The sequence below is a fragment of the Macaca thibetana genome, chromosome 6 (assembly GCF_024542745.1).
Source record: "Macaca thibetana thibetana isolate TM-01 chromosome 6, ASM2454274v1, whole genome shotgun sequence".
Taxonomy (NCBI): domain Eukaryota; kingdom Metazoa; phylum Chordata; class Mammalia; order Primates; family Cercopithecidae; genus Macaca; species Macaca thibetana.
Genome location: NC_065583.1, coordinates 32,191,354 through 32,207,943, shown reverse-complemented (window position 1 = coordinate 32,207,943; position 16,590 = coordinate 32,191,354). Strand labels below are relative to the sequence as shown.

Here is a 16,590-nt window from a genome sequence, read left to right as displayed (position 1 = left end):
AAGTCAGGCTTTAGGGAAAGGGCCTGGGTGCCCAGAGTAACAACACTGCCAAATGCATGGGCAAAATACCCTTCCAGTTGGTGGAGGCCCAAACTGGCTCTGAAGTGGTTTTTACTGTGCCAGGGTGATGGTAATGGCTGTGAAAGAAAGTACAAGTAGTATGCACTTATTGATAACTATAGAAATTATGAAACTGACACATCAGTAAGAAGGCTTTTTTTTTTTTTTTTTGAGACAGAGTTTCATTCTTGTTCTCCAGGCCATAGCGCAATGGTGTGATCTTGGCTCACTGCAGTCTCCATCTCCTGGATTCAAGCAATTCTCATGCCTCAGCCTCCCGAGTAACTGGGATTATAGGCACCTGCCACCACACCTGGCTAGTTTTTTGTATTTTTAGTAGAGATGGGGTTTCATCATGTTGGCTGGGCTGGTCTTAAACTCCTAGCCTTGGTGATCCACCCACCCCTGGCCTCCCAAAGTGCTGGGATTATAGATGTGAGCCACCGCCCCCAGCCAACTAAGAAGGCTTTTGATGAGGTAGTAGAAAACATTGACTTAAGCAATAAAAAGTTTTTGTTATCATGGCTTTAAAGTCTAGGCATAGAGCACTGTGTAATCTCACAGTTCCGTGATTTGTCTCGTGGTCAAAGATGGCTGCCAACAGCTCCCAGGAAGAGAAGGTCTTCTCTCATAAGCAATGAACCAGATTTGGGGCTTGGCCAGTTGGACCACCCCTGAACCAATTCCTGTGGTCAAGGGAATGCTACATGCTGATTGGCTTGGGATTCAGATACAAGACCAGTAACTATGGTGCAGGCAGGGAGGGTATGAGATTAAGCTGATTGGCTTAGAGCAGTCAGGTCCTATCCCTGGAGCAGAAGTGGTCTCACCCAAACTTCAAGGTCAAAGGGGGAAAGGGTATGGGAGAGAGAGAGGCACAATGTCAGCCACATGCAAATGGGGCTCTCAAGTCCAGTGAAATCAAAGTGTGTAATGGCATCTTTTCATGGTCTGTTTGAAATGAGGATGGCATGCACTGTCATGGTGTAATTAATAATTGATATTGACCCAGCACTGGACAATACAAAACGTATCCCTGATAACTACCCCCTCCCTTGCATCCCTACAGAGAATATGTGCACAGAAGACACAAATCAAGGCAGTTAACATTCGATCCTCAGTCCTTGGCTGGGCTTTGGCTCCACGCCCAAGCATGACTGCATTGGAACTGGCTATGTCCTTCAGAAACGTCCTTTACCTGAATAGGCCCAAACAGCTCAGAACCAAAGCCAGCCAAAATGCCCACACTCCCTGCCTCCCCAAGCCCAAACCTGATTCCTTGGAGGCAGGGAGGAAAGGACAGATTCCAGAAATGAGAACCAACAGGAAGCCTTTGCCCTGGGGCTCACCCCAGCCTTCTCAGGCCTGGACATAAGCCCCCAGCAGCTCACGGACCCCTGGAAGAAGAGAGCATTTGCAAAGACAGCCAAACAAAACAGGAAAAGGGCCATGCATCCTCAGTCTTGGATGCAGCGTAGTAGACGTTTAATACCCTTCATGGGAACTCTGCCTCCAGGAGCAAGTGACCCAAGCAAAATTTGGGGGATAAGGGGCAGCTGTAGAGGGTAGAATGGGGGTGGGTGATTGGCAGTGGCGGACCAGGGAAGTTGGTAAGGAATTCTTTGCTCTGACCCACCTATGAAGGCATAATAGAGGGAAGCAGGAGGCAGATCTTGGGCTCCCCCTAGAGGCGTCTGTGCACTCATTCACCAAGCACCGCGCCCCTGTGCACACTGGACACTGCCAGGTGCTGGAGGTGCAGCGCTGAGCAAGGGATAAGGCCCCTGTCTTGTGGAGTGCGAGCTTCTCGCTAGAGGAAGCAAACATGAAACACACTGAGACTCAGACCAAAGGAAGTTCCAGGGTGCTGTGTAGAGCCAGCTCTCCAACGGATCTGAGCTTCCTGCTGCTGCCTTTAAACTGGGAGCATGGGAAGAGCCAGCTGGGACTCAGAGCTCCGCCAGTGGCCATCCCAGCCACTAAGGCTAAGCTTTTAAGTCACAGAATGGTAAGCCTGGAAAAGACCCTGGAGATCCCCAAATCCCATTTGTTCATTTCACAGATGAGGAATCTAAAGCCCAGAAAGAGGAAAAGGCATCATCCGTATGAAGCTAGCTGGTGTTTATGGAGCATCTGGGGGCTCCTGATGCTTGGGTAGAAGTAAGACACCCCCCTCCTACCACAATGAGGGGTTTCCCCACCAGCCCCTAGGCCCCAGAGCACCTAGGGTCTCCCAGGACTACAAGCAACCCTCCTGCAGCTCAATTCTTCCCACACCCTCACCCCACAGAAAGGGCTTGGAAGCTGTGGGCCCTTCATGTGGGGCTGAAGTCTTAAGACCTGGAGAGCAGCCCCAAGGGTGGAGAAGCGGCTGCTGAAGGGATCAGCATGCGCTAGCACAGGAAGTCTGTTTTCCATGTGTCTGGAACCCAGCCGAAGCTTCCTGAGGTAATTTTAACCAGTATCCACTCTAGAACAATACCAAAAAAGGTAAGTTACTTACCACCCCAGGCAGGCACATACCTAATCATTGGCCTTTCATGAATTAGACCCTTAAGACGTTCAGAGCTAAAACTGCTTTAAGCACTAAAGTTAGAGCAGCCAAGCCAAGTATTCCTGTCCTGGGCCATTGGCCCTTTTATTAAAGCTAACTCTAAAGTGCTAGCTATTCTTACCCTCAGAATATAGTCTGAGCCCCTCAGCTGTCTTGTGGGAGAGAAGGTATTTTTAGGCCCTAGAACAGCTGATTTGGGATTTGCTGCAGGGGTTAGAGGGCCCAGGGGGAGGATTGAATTGCTAGGGGACAAAGGGGGAAGTGGGGAATTGCATCCAGGGGTCACGAGTCAGCACAGCACGGACTTTAGGATATATCAGTCCACACTGCTGTTTTTGGCTTTTGTTTTTTTTTTTTTTTTTTTTTTTTTAACAGTCTCACTCTGTCACCTAGGGTGGAGTGCAGTGGCACTGTCATGGCTAACTGCAGCCTCAACCTCCCTAGGCTCAAGTGATCCTTCCACCTCAGCCTCTCTAACAGCTGGGACTACAGGCTCGTGCCACCATGCTGGCCTAATTTTTGTATTTTTTTGTAGAGACGAGGTTTTGCCATGTTTCCCAGGCTGGTCTCAAATTCCTGAGGCTCAAGAAATCCGCCTGCCTCAGCTTCCCGAAGTGCTGTTATGACAGGAGTAAGCCAGCACACTGCCATTTTTGATCAGCAGAGTATCTTAATATAAGCCAGTGTCCAGACCAGCAGCACCAGCATCACCTGGAAACAATCATTTATATATTAAAAATGCAAGAAAAACACTGCAAAAAAATGCAAAGTATCAGCCTCCACCTGAATCAGAACCTCTAGATGTGGGGCCCCGCAAGCTGTTTTAACAGTCCCTCCAGGAGATTCTGATGCTCCCAGGAGATTTGGACAGGGCTGGAAGAAAGAATGATGACACTTCTCAACTTAAGAGTGTCTGTTCAAAACCAGGAATCCTCAGCTCCGAAAAAGTACATACATAAAAATTTCAAGGATGCACAGTCCCAGGTGAAAAGCACCTGCTCTTTGGCAACCTGGAAGCCTTTCTTTGGGTCTAAGTCTGATCTGCAGAGAAATCTCAGAGCTGAAAATACTTCAGATCATCTCCTCCAACCAGAGCAGGCATCTGCTCCATAATACCTTTGAGAAGCTTGGCTTTAACTTGACAATTTCAGAGATGGGGAGCTCCCCGCTTCAAAAGAGCTTGTTTCCAGCGACCCTTAAGTGAGTAGAGTTAGCTCTTGTTAACTCCTACATTGGTTATAGCAACCAAGTCACATTAACATGGTTGAAATATAGACTTACACCCCAAATAAAAGGAAACACATGGGCCGGGTGTGGTGGCTCACTCCTGTAATCCCAACACTTTGGGAGGCTGAGGCGGGCAGAAGTCTGATCTGCAAAGAGGCCCAGGAGTTGAAGGTCAGCCTAGGCAACTGGTGAAACCCCGTATCTACAAACAGGACAAAAATTAGCTTGGTGGAGTGGCACACACCTGTAGTCCCAGCTACTTGAGAGGCTGAGGTGGGAGTATCCCTTGAGCCTGGGGAGGCTGAGGCTGCAGTAAGCTGTGACTGGGCCACTTCCACCCTGGACGACAGAGTAAGACCCTGTCTCACAATAAATAAATAAAGGAAACACATGATATCCCTAAGTAGTAGAGGTGACCACATTATTTTCTAATAGGCCACCTCAGAACTCAGAGTGATGAAACTCAGAACCTTGGAGAACTCAGAGTGACGAAAAATCCTCCTTTTTTTTTTTTTTTTTTTTTTTTTTTTTTGAGACGGAGTCTCGCTCTGTCGCCCAGACTGGAGTGCAGTGGCGCGATCTCGGCTCACTGCAAGCTCCGCCTCCCGAGTTCACGCCATTCTCCTGCCTCAGCCTCCGGAGTAGCTGGGACTACAGGCGCCCGCCACCACGCCCGGCTAATTTCTTTTTGTATTTTTAGTAGAGACGGGGTTTCACCGTGTTAGCCAGGATGGTCTCGATCTCCTGACCTCGTGATCCGCCCGCCTCGGCCTCCCAAAGTGCTGGGATTACAGGCTTGAGCCACCGTGCCCGGCAAAATCCTCCTTTATGTTAATCTGAAATCTACCTCCCAGGAACCTCCTACCCTGACCCTGGTTTTGACTTGGAAGCCACAAGAAGCAAACCCAAAGTCTTGCTTTCAAAAGTCAGTGTTTACTTTTCATAGGCCTCTCTTGGCACAAAGGTGCAGGGAGGATGGTCTCAGGCTGCTGGCCTGGCTTCTGGGCCAGGTGCTTCAGAAGATGCAGGTGCAGCCCACGGCGATGGTCTCCATGACCGCACGCTGGCGGCAAGGCCCTGTGCGGGGCGGTGGCGGGCAGAGGCGGCGGCGCACAGGCACCTGGCTGAACACCGGCACGCTTACCATGCTGCGGTCCTCCTGCATGGTGAAGGGGTTCACACAGCCCAGACACAGGCACCGTGCCTCCGGCAGGTCTGCGGGAATACGGCTGGGGTCGTGGTTGATGCTGTAGGGAGCAGGAGAAAGAGCAGAGCGGAAGGTGATCAAGAAAGGGCCAGTCATCACCCATACCCCACACACCTGCCTTTCCTAATCAAAGTTTTAATTTCCACAGCAAGACTGTGTTGGGCTGGAGGAAAGGCAGTAATCAACTCCGTGTTCCACATGAGGAAACTGAAGATCATGGAAGGCAAGTTGAGAGCCCCAAGGTTATCCAGCTTCAAGGTCACCAGTCACCCAGCTTCCTTCTTTCATGCAGCCAGATGCCCACCCCAGTACTAGGTTATGCTGTGGGGATCGTGAAGTAGCCTAAGGCCTCCCTCTGCCTGCCCCACCCCCACTGTGTTTATATTGTTGGGAAACTTAATCCACGGAAATAAAATGTGGATTATTTTTATTGATGCCTAATTTCCACTGGCAAGGAAGTCAGGAGGTCTGGGTTCTATTCTGACTTAATCTCCATTTATTCAACAGTTACATGCTCACCACATGAGCAGTTCTGTCCTAGATTTTAGGTGTTCACTGATGAACAAAGCAGGCAAGTTCCCTCCTGGTGCTCTCATGGAGCCTCGCATACAGGGACTTGCTTTGTGACTTCGTTTCTGCACCTCTACTAAATACGGGACAAGGAAGTGGGTGAACTGGACCTGTGGACATACAGCATTAGCATCACCTTATGCTTGGGAGCTTGCTAGAAATGCAGAATCTCCTAAATCTGAAGCTGCATTGTTTTTGTCAGATCCCTGAGTGATGCATGAGCACAGTCAGATGTGAAAAGCTCCATTCTGGAGGATCTTTACCGACCCTTCCAATGGTCACATTCTGCAGCTGCGCTGTTCAATGCAGTAGCCACTAGTTTCATGTATCAAATTAATTAGGCTGGGCATGGTGGCTCACGCCTGTAATCTCAGCACTTTGGGAGGCCAAGGCAGGTGGATTGCTTGAGCTTAGGAGTGTGAGACCAGCCTGGGCAACATAGTGAGATCCTGTCTCTGCAAAAAATAAAAAATAAAAAAATTAGCCAGGTATGCGGGTGTATGCCTGTGGTCCCAGCTACTTGGGAGGCTGAGGTGGAAAGATTGCTTGAGCCCAGGAGGCAGAGGCTGCAGCGAGCTGAGACCATGCCACTGTCCTCCAGCCTGGGTGACAGAGTGAGACCCTGTCTCAAACAAAAAATAAAAAAATCAAAGTTCATCCCTCAGTCACAGTAGCCACATGTCAAGTACTCAGTAGGCGCATGAGGCTAGTGGCTACCGTACTGGCTTCACATCATCACAGAAAGTTCTGATGAACAGTGCTATTCTAGAGTCTCAGGGTGTATGTCATGTGGCTGAAAAATCTCTGGCCTGGGTTTGTGAGTGAGGACCTCAGGGTCAACCCATTCCTTCATCTTTGGTCCTTTCTGTGGGTTAGGCACTGAGCAAGGAAGCGGAGCTACAACCAAGAGAGGACGCTGCTGCCATCGTTATCCAGGGCAGCGGGTCTTGATTCCCACATCACAGCCTGCTGTGCGCCCTGACCACGTGGAGCTATAAGAAATAGTACTTTCTGGGCCTCGCTGCTGGAGGTTTGGATTGGGCGTGGGAATCCCTAGGTGATTCTGATGCCGGCACTGGGAAGGCCCAGGTCCAGCATGAGACACTGCATGGAAGTGCCACATCTTAGAAGGGCGTCAGAGGCCCACAGAGCAGAGGAAGTGACATCTGGGGAAAGCCTTGCAGGCACTTCCACGGAGACTCGAAGAACAATAAGGGCAGTGCTCTGCATGGATATCTCATTTAATAAGACTCTGAAGTAGGTGCTACTATTGCCTCCATTTACATTGAGGAAACTGAGGCCCAGAAAGGCTAATCCATTTGCCCAAAGCCTCACAGGCGAGTAAGAGGCAGAGCTAGGATCCGAACCCAAGCACCCAGACCTCTGAATCTGAGATCTTAACCATTACAATGACTGGGGCGTGGGAAAGGCCCCCGCCCCCCAAAGACAGCTTGCCACCACTGCCCAGCCTACCTGTAACCCCAGGGAGACAGGCTCCTCTTGTTGGACATCCACAGCTGCAAGTTGACCTCACACTTCCTCTTGGCCAGCTCCGAGCTGTTCCTCAGCTGGGCCACCATCTCCTCAATGTTCCTCTCATACTCTTCCATGCGGGCGTACGGTTTCACCCGTGACACCAGGTCCAGTGGCACCTGGTGAGGGCCAGGGGCCAGCGGCCCAGACCGCCCTTGCCCCTTCCTCTTGCTTTTGGTGCTCCTGGGCTGGCCCAGCCCCAGGAAGATGGAAATGGTAAGAAGGAACAGCTGGGGAGGAAAGCCACAGGTCAAAGGTGGGAGAGCCAAGTCTCTTTCTGGGCCAAGACTTGGGATCCATGGTCCTTTCCCATTGCTCTTAGGGGTCTCCCAGGCTCAAGTCTGACTCTGCCCACCATCCCCCAGCTCTCCCTCCTCAGATTACCCCGTTTCCTCTCTCTTGTGTGCTCCAGCCTCTGGTCTTCTCTCAGTCTTACTCTCAGCATGCTCCCTCCTGCCACACGGACTTTGCACTGCCTCTGCCTGCAGCATTCTGCCTCTTCACCTCCTGGACACCTTCCCACCCCTCGTGTGTCAGCTTCAGCGCCGCTTTCTTAGGGATGTCTCTGGACTTTCTTGGGCTCTCATAACCCACACGCCTCTTGCATGACTTCAGTCTTATAGTTTGTATGTACGATTCTTTTATGTGTCTGCCCCCAACTCAGCATGGACTCCGTGGGGGCATGTGTCTGTTTCCACACACTGTCATATCCCCCGTGTCTGCGTGGTACATTCAGTGAACACTCGCTGAGTAAATGAATGGCTGTCCCCATCGCTGCCCTTCTGTCATTTATGTCTGAGAAGGAAGACAGTGAACAAGAAGACAAACACTCAGGTCTCACTAGCGACAAGTCCAGGATGGGCCCGTTCAGGGTGTGGCTGGAGAAGAGTGGGGCCTCCTGCTTAGCTGTGCTGGGACAATGGCCTGGGAAACTTTTCTGGGTAAGGGACTTGTCAGGTGAGGCATGGCAGGCATGGGCTGAGGGAGTTGAAGTATTACAGGGGTGGGAGGGGTGGGTTGGGGGAAGATGAGAGAGGAGGTTTGAACTGGTTAAGAACTTTGCTGAGGCTAGGCACAGTGGCTTACGCCTGTAATCCCAGCACTTTGGGAGGCCGAGGCAGGTGGATCACAAGGTCAGGAGATCGAGACCATCCTGGCTAACATGGTGAAACTCCGTCTCTACTAAAAATACAAAAACACTAGCCAGGCGTGGTGGCGGGTGCCTGTAGTCCCAGCTACTCGGGAGGCTGAGGCGTGAATGGCGTGAACCTGGGAGGCGGAGCTTGCAGTGAGCAGAGATTGCGCCACTGCACTCCAGCCTGGGCGACAGAGCGAGACTCCGTCTAGAGAGAAGGAAGGAAGGGAGGGAGGGAGGAAGGAAGGAAGGAAGGAAGGAAGGAGAAAGGAAAGAAAGAAAGAAAAAGAAAGAAAAAAGAGAAAGGGAAAAGAGAAAAAGAAAGAAAGAAAAAAGAAAAGGAAAGAAAGAAAGAAAAAGAGAGAGAAAGAAAACCTTTGCTGAATGGAATGGAATGTTGATTAGGAGTGAGTGGGAGGAAGAGATGAGATGAAGTTGGGAAGATGGGCAAGTTGTGGGCTAAGGACGTCCTGTCCACCTGCATTGCCCTCCTCCCCTGAGCCTTCCCTCTTCCAGTCATCCCCCAAGCCCTCCTCACACATACACACCCCACCCATTGCCATCCACTTCTCCCTCCCAGCACCAGAGCATCAGGAAAGCCTTTGGCTCACAAGGAAGAGGACTCAGGCCCGGCAGAACCCAGACTCCCCAGGAATCCAGAGAGAGAAGGGACAGTGCCTGCGTGTGAGACAGAGGTCCCAGGATGGAGGCACCTCTGACTCCTCCTAAATTGAGATAGGCTCCATATGTTCCCTCTATGCCTCAGCTCACAGCCCCACAGCCCTATGGCCCATGCCTGCTTTATCCAGGCTACCCAGCAAGTCTTGACTCTAGGAAACAAGTTTCAGCAGAGCCCCTCTTAGCAGAGGTATTTGCTGGCACAAAATCTGCAACAGAGATTCCAGTTGCTAAATTCTTCCTTTTTGGTCCTAGATTCTAGTGCAGAAAAAATGTCTCCCTAACAATAGGCTCTCTCATCAGAGTTTCTCACAGGGCATTCTTAAACTCTGGCTCTCCACTCGGAGAAACTTTCAATAGAATCAAAGTCCCCCTCCCTCACTCTCCAGATGGGACTCTGAGAAATAGAAGGACTTGCCCAAGGTCACACAGCCAGGACCTCAGAAGCCAGGTCTGTTTGGAAAAACCCCGCTGACTGAGTTTGCCGGGATCTCCCCAGACGCCTCTGGTCTGAAAAGGCTTCAGTGTGCCCCAGCTGAGCCCCGTTCAGGAGCCTGCACTGCTGGCCATGGCTACAGTGACCAGTCTCTGTTTCTTTCTAGTCCTGGGGGAGAAGACAGAGAAGTTGCCTCTGCAGATTCCAAACCAAACAGAGGCAGCCATTAATCAATAGGAAAGAAAAACTGACATATTCGGGCTCTAAAAAGGGGTGGGGGTGCGGCAGGGAAGCTCCACATACCAGGTTGTGAGGCCAGTCCATTCCGCCAAGCGGCAAGGTTAGCCTGCAGCTGCTGCCCGCCCGGAACCCCAGATGCCGCCGAGAAAATGGCAGCAGCAGGATGGAGCGAAGCAATTATAGCTCAACTGGGGGCTGCTGGGGGAGTGAGTGGGTGGGCTCATCATCAGCTGGGAGCCTTGGGCCCCCAGCTGGCTGAGCCTAGCGCAGTGGCAGACAGTGAGGGGCGTGGGGGCAGGCCAGGAGCTGGGCTGAGGTGCCCAGGGGCTGTTGACCGAGGGACAATGCCCTGTGTGTCTGGTGGGGCTCTGGCTGGTGGCACCTCCGCCTGTGGCCTGCGGCTGGCCGCCCAGCCAGCACCCACAGGGCCAGCTAAGACAATCAGCTTCGTTTGCTTTGGGGATGGCAAGGGGTTGAGGGTGGAGGAGGGATGGGCCGTTGGTTGGTCAGGAGAGCAAATGTTCTCAAATTGTGCTGGCCAGAAGCGGGACACAGGCCCCATCTCCCAGGGAAACAGCCTCAGGCACTCCAGCCTCTGCCGGCCCCAGGTGAGTTCAGCAGCCCTAGGAGACCAAAGCCCAGCCCCTCTAGATCACAGTCAGGGAAACTGAGGCTGGAGCCAGAAAGGGACTTGTCACTATTAACAGTGAGAGGTGTCAGAGCTGTTATTCCCACCCTGTTCCCATCCAGGGTTCTATCCACCACCCCATGTTGTTTTTCTTGGGATATTTTCTGCACAATTTCAGCCTGCTGTGAACATATTTCTGAAGCTGTATGCCCTCACTCAGGCCAAGTTTCAGATCCATGAGGACTTATGGCTGACTATTCTGGCCTTCCTGACACAGCACTCTCCCTCCTGGGGTGGTCTCCACTCTCAGAGCCTGTGTGGCTACATGTGAGCTTCACTGTCAGCCACAGTTCCCTCCTCTGTAAAATGGTGGGTGTACCCAGAAATAGAAGGTGGCCTGGCCCATTCCCTCCTGAAATCTTTCTGAGCCTCAGTTCCCACCTCTCTAGAATGGGAAGAATCATGGCACCCTCTTAAAGCTGCTAGAAGGAATGAAGGAAATAACCTATGTTAAATAGCCGGCAACAGTACCTAGCGCATAGTAAGTGCTCAATAAACACTTAGCTGTTTATTATAGAGATTATTATAAAATAATTGTATAATGATTATTATAAACATTAGCTGTTCTAATTAGCATTAGAGGTAGATTGGTTCTCATTTCTCTACTGACTCTCCCTTCAACCCCCTCAGGCCCACCCTCCTGGCTGCTGAGAGAGGTCTAGGCCTCCAAGACTCAGGCCACAAGTTTGTGAGGTCAGATGACCCCAGGGTCAAAGGTCCTGGAATCACATGCTCAACTGACCAGCTCCTCTGGCCAGTGTCTCTCACCTCAAGTGAACAGCCCAGCCCGACGTGAGAGGGCACATCCACCCAGGGAGGTAGGAATGGCGGGAGGGAATGTGAGGAGGACAGAGGAGGGGCATTGTGAACAGAGACTGAGGATGGCCCTGTCGTGCTGAGGGCCGGTCTTGGCCATTTACAGGAATCGTCTGAGGGGAAGAACGCAGGGTGAGAGGCGCTCCTGAATGTCACAAGATTAATCTGTCCGGGGCAGGCTTCCACAGCATAACTGAGACGCTGGCTGGGGCTTCGAGCATGAGAGATGCCACCATATTTGGTCAAATACTAGATAGGGCTCTATTCTATCGTTGGAAACTCCAGAGGGAGGGGGACTCTGAAAATACCTCCTCAGGCAACAAGGGCCCCGCCCCCACCGCAGGCTGTCCCGGCCCCAGCCCCATCGGCGGGGCGGCCTGGCTGTGTTCTGCGCTGGCTCTCTGCACGCGTTCTGCTGTTGCTAGCAGTGGGGTCCCACAGACATGCAACTGGGGTGACCCTCCCATATCCACAGAACAGTGGCAAATTAAAAGATGGATCCTGGGGTATGGGAGACCCCTGAAACCAACACATTCTCCTTACCTGCTGGCAATACACACCCTTCACTTCTGCCTCCCCAAGCCAGGACTTACTTGTCAGCTTCCCCGGCTCCAGCTGCAGAGCTTGTACTTGAGATTTCAGGCTCCCGGCCCCAGAGATGCTGAAGTAGCGGCGCAAAAATCTGCATCTTAGCACGAGCCCAGTCTGAGCGACACGGGTCCTCACCCATCATCTGGCCCCCTCCTCCCACCCATTTCACTGCAAGGAGACTTGGGTAAGGGAGGGTCCTACCCCAGCTCGCACAGTGCGATTGTGCCAGAGCTGGGAGCAGAACTCCGTCTCCTAAGTCATTCATTGCTCTTCCTTCAGACTTTATACAAACAGCTCCGAGCCAGGCTGGGCCTCCTTGCTGGTCTGGCAGAGACCAAAGAGCCAGGCCAGTCCTTGTGGGGGCCCCAGATCCTTCACAGTGGGGAGGGGAGCTTTGGGGTCTCCTGGCAGATGCTGTGAGGAGTCAGGCATGGGCCCAGCAACAGTCATTGGTTTTCCCATTCCTGGCCATCTGAGACCAGGAGGGAGACCCTTTCTTCCAGCCTTGGTTTCTAGAAACCCCTGGAGGGTCATCTGCCCTTCTCGATGTCCTGAGTGTGCACCCAAGCAGGCTTGTGGTACCCAGCCCCAGGACTCAGTGCCAGGCCTGAGAGGGAGGCCCAGGAACTGGGCTTCCGGGGCTCCCACCCCACAAGCGAGGCTGGGGTCCTTGGGTCTTTACACGCAGAGGGTGGCCATCACACATGAATGAAGGACTGGGCAGATGAGCTACAGGGGAAGGAGCAGTGGGTGGCCAATGTCTCACTCAGAGCCCTCTACGGCAGGCCCCGTCAGGAACAGTGCTGCACTCACCAGCAGGTGGCGCCACTAGAAAGCCAGCCAACCCTGAAAAATGTGCCGACCCTGAGGGAACTTGCACTCTGCCACCTCTTTCTCCAGGAGCGGCCTGGGACCGAGAATCAGGGGATGGGGCGAGTGGGTGGGGCCCTGCGCCTGTGCCTGGCTTCCAGAGTGACCCTTTTGTTGATGAGGACCAGAGCCTAGGAGACATCAGAGCCGGCCAGGAATGACACAGCCGGCCAGGAGTCGGGTGGGGGCTTCTGTCTGCTGAGTGAGTGATTGCCTTTACTTTGAGCAGCTGCTGTGTGCCAGGCCTCAGGCATTTGGCACCTGGACACCTTAATTTACAGAAAATAACAGTAACAATAATAGCTGCTGCTTAATATCCACTTACTGACTGCCAGGCCCTAAGCTAAATCCTTCATGAAATCCTCCAAATAACACTGGGTGAGGTTCTAGTTTTATTCTGAATTACAGATGGGGAAACTGAGGCTCAGAGTGGTTAGTCACTTGCCCACAGTCACAGAAGATTCACAGCAAGTTTGTCTGACTCCTGCACACACTGCTCCCTGCGGTGGGGTAAGGAGAGGGGCGCCAGCCAGTGGTGGAGTGGGAATGTCCAGTTGGTCAGCTGGTCATTGAACACGGTCTATGATGGCCTCAGCCTTGACCCACGGCCTCAAACAACCTGAACCCAGTAGGTTCGGGTGCTCACTAGACCCATGCCCAAGCCCAAGTCATCAAGGGGATCCAAGAGCTACCAGGGGGGTTGTGGGGCACCCAACAGCATTCCTGGTATGTGAACTAAAATATTCATACATTGAATCAAACTGACTATAATACAGGGAGGCCATGCTGGGACAGAGGAGGAGGCCAGAGCAAAGGGATGTGGAGAAGGAGTGCAGCCGGGAGGGCAGAGGTCAGGCTCCACAGATGGGCTGGCCTGAGTTTCAGCCCTGCCCCTTCACCGCTGTGTCATCTTGGGAATGTTAATTGACTTCTCTGAGCCTTCGTTTCTTCTGCAAAGTGAAGATAATAATAACCTGGCTCTCAGTGGATTGTTGTGAGGATCAAATGAGATAATGCATGTTAAAGCGCTTAGCACAGTGCCTGGCAAAAGTAAGTACCCCATTAATGGTAGCTGCAACCGTCATTCCTACAGTTAAAACGAGTTTTGAGTTGGGCCTTCAAGAATGCTTCTAGTATGTTCCTAGGGAGGAAGGGCATTACGAAGTGGGGACACGGCTAGAACCAGCAGAAGAATGCAAAGGTGCCTATTCCAGTGGGTCCACCCTAGAGCGTTGGCAAGGCCAGGGGGACGGGAAGGATTTGGTCTAAGAACTTGCCCAAGTGAACCCAGTAAGATCAGGGAAGACGGGAAGAGGCTAGCCGGCACCTTTGCTGGCTGCGGCCAGGAGGGTGCAGCCCCCTGGGGAGGTCCTGGCTCTCTTGCCATGCTGCCCTCCTCTCCCTCCCTGGTAGGAGTCCTTCTCCCAGGCCCATATTTGCACAAATGCCTGCCTCACTGCTCACTCCGGAGCCCCAGCCAAGAGGGGCTATTTTAAGATCCCTGGACGGGAACACTGTTGGTGGGAACAGCCCCAGCCAGCAAGCTCCCAGTTCTCAAAAAAGGGAAAGGCCTGGGTGAATGGGCGGCCCCTGGGGTGTGCAGAGGGGCTGCCACGTCGACATGACCCTCTGCCCAGGCCAGGTGCCAGCGTCTCCTCCCCACAGGGGGATGTCAAAGAAATGTGAGTTGGGGTAGGACTCCAAGAGGTGGTCTTGTTCACTGGTGACTGGGTCGCCTAGGCCTCTCTTCTGCACAGCATCCAGACTTGAAAACACCAAGTCTGTGTTTCTGGGTTGCAGACTGACTCTACACTGTGCCAAGTCTCTTGTTAGCACTCACCACCCTTAGGCCATCAGGGGTAGGGGATACCTCATCCAGCCCCTACCAGAGCGGGAACACTAAGTGCCTTTGCTGGGAACCATCAATCTAGGAATATCATTTCTCTCTGAGGATGCACAGTCCAGTTTTTAAAACTCTGGTTGTTGAAAATAATTATAATTATAAAAGCTTTCTTTTTTATTTTGCAGAAGCCCTCCTCCTGTGGGGAAAAGACTGCAGACTTCAGGCAATCGTGGTTGGACATTTGCCCTGCCCCTTATTATATGGTCATGTCCACCCCCCTCACTTCAGTGGGCCTCCGTTTCCTCATGGGGTTGTTAAAATGCATTAATCATTAAAATTATTGTTTGCCTGGTACATAATGGTACTTAATATTTGGCAAGTTTGGGCTGATATTTTCTAGTTTGGTTTGGTTTTATACGTGCCTGAGTTTGTTGTATAGTGTTTTTGTGGGTGTATGTGCTATTTTTGCTTTTTGATTATGAAGAGCCAGTATAGATTAATATTTAAAGCACAGACTTTGAACCAGAGTGCCCTGAACCTCATCCCTGCCACGTAGCAGCTAAGTCACCTTGGGCAAGTGACCTAACCTCCCTGAGCCTATGTCCTTGAAAGGGAGGTGGGGAGTTAACAAGATTACGTGTGGCAAGTGCCTGGCACAGGGAATGGCCCTGCTATTATTTTGCCATATACATTGTTCTTAGTTCTTCCCAATCAGGTGGCACAGAGCAATTCTAGTAAGCTCAATTCTAGTACTTTCTAACTGCCAGAGAGTCCCAGAAATAAAATGGACTGCCCTGGAAAAGAGTGATCTATCAGCAGAGACCAGAAGACCAGCCAGGAGGCTCTGGAAGAGGAAGGAGTGGCCCAGGTGTGTGTTGCGGGCTGGAGGGGTTGTTGAGCCTTTTTTTTTTTTTTTTTTTTTGAGATGGAGTCTCGCTCTGTAGCCCAGGCTGGAGTGCAGTGGCGTGATCTCGGCTCACTGCAACTTCTGCCTCCCAGGTCCCTGTTAAGCAATTCTCCTGCCTTAGCCTCCCAAGTAGCTGGGATTATAAGCATGTGCCACCACGCCCAGCTAATTTTTGTATTTTTAGTAGAAATGGGATTTCACCATGTTGGCCAGGCTGGTCTTAAATTCCTGACCTTACGATCTGCCCGCCTCGGCCTCCCAAAGTGCTGGAATTACAGGCGTGAGCCACCGTACGTGGCCGGTTTTTGAGCTTTTAAAGTTCCCTTCCAGCCTTGAGAGGTCCAGAGCTGATGTCCAAGACCCCAGGCTCCCATGTGGGGCTGTCAGGCCTGCTGTAACTCACCCAGACCTGGGACAGGAAGGAGTGCAAGAGAGCCTGTGGGGGACATGGAATAAACAGCCTGTCTCCAGGGCAGACAGAGGCGCCAGGGCCCCTGCCCACTGGAGTGTCCTCCCCTCAGTCCCGCGGGATGTTTATCCTCTGCTCAGAGTTTACAGGACGTCTGGATTCACAAGATCCGGAATTCTGACTTTTCCCCCAAAGCTGTCAACCCCTCCTCTGGCTGGGTGGGTCTGAGTCTGTTTTGGGTGGAAGGCCCCAGCCCTGCCCTCAGCAGAAGCAGGAAACAGGTACAGAACAAGAAATGTCCTCTTCAGCCCCCGAGAGCCACTCCTGGCAGAGGAAAAGGCCACATCTGTGGGGGCGTGAGAAGAAAACAGTCAACGTCTCCCAGCGGCTGTGTAGGGAGAGGAGTTCTGGGGGCTCATGGGCTGCAGGGGCTCATGGATGGGGCAGAAAGGACTTCTTTTGCAGGTTGGGTTCAAAGGTCTGTACCGCAAACATTAAGCTACAAACCAATGGTACTTATCAAAGTCTGCCTTGCATATTGGCCTCTGTTACTGGGTCAGAGACCGCTGTTTTTATTGTAGTTGTTTTGGTGCATTGTGTGAGTGCGAATTTGTGGGTGGTGTCTTGTATGGGTGTGTTTTGTTATTGTTTTAAGAGCCATCAGGTAAGAGCTGCTTATAGACAGGATGAATGTCGTCCTCTCAGATGCTGCTCTCTGCACCTGGGTCAGGGAGCTGGGGGCCAGCTTGCGATTAGGGCAGGATTAGCAGAAGAATGTCCTGAGAGCTACACACAACATAACACTTAGAGCACAGGCAGCAACTCT

General features: G+C 52.1%; 1 protein-coding gene and 1 long non-coding RNA gene across 2 annotated transcripts; one reads left to right on the top strand and one right to left on the bottom strand.

The window, feature by feature from the left end:
* Nucleotides 1–4,754: 4,754 nt before the first annotated feature.
* Nucleotides 4,755–9,724, bottom strand: IL17B (interleukin 17B). Its single transcript, XM_050792965.1, has 3 exons — nt 9,704–9,724; nt 7,092–7,381; nt 4,755–5,088 (listed from the first exon to the last, which is right to left on the bottom strand). Exons 1-3 carry the CDS (start codon nt 9,722–9,724, stop codon nt 4,857–4,859), a joined length of 543 nt encoding a protein of 180 aa, XP_050648922.1. The 3' UTR covers nt 4,755–4,856.
* Nucleotides 9,725–12,672: 2,948 nt separating this feature from the next.
* LOC126956820 (uncharacterized) lies at nt 12,673–14,800 on the top strand. Its single transcript, XR_007726479.1, has 2 exons — nt 12,673–12,807; nt 14,634–14,800. It is a non-coding gene; the product is annotated as an uncharacterized LOC126956820 (long non-coding RNA).
* Nucleotides 14,801–16,590: the final 1,790 nt, after the last annotated feature.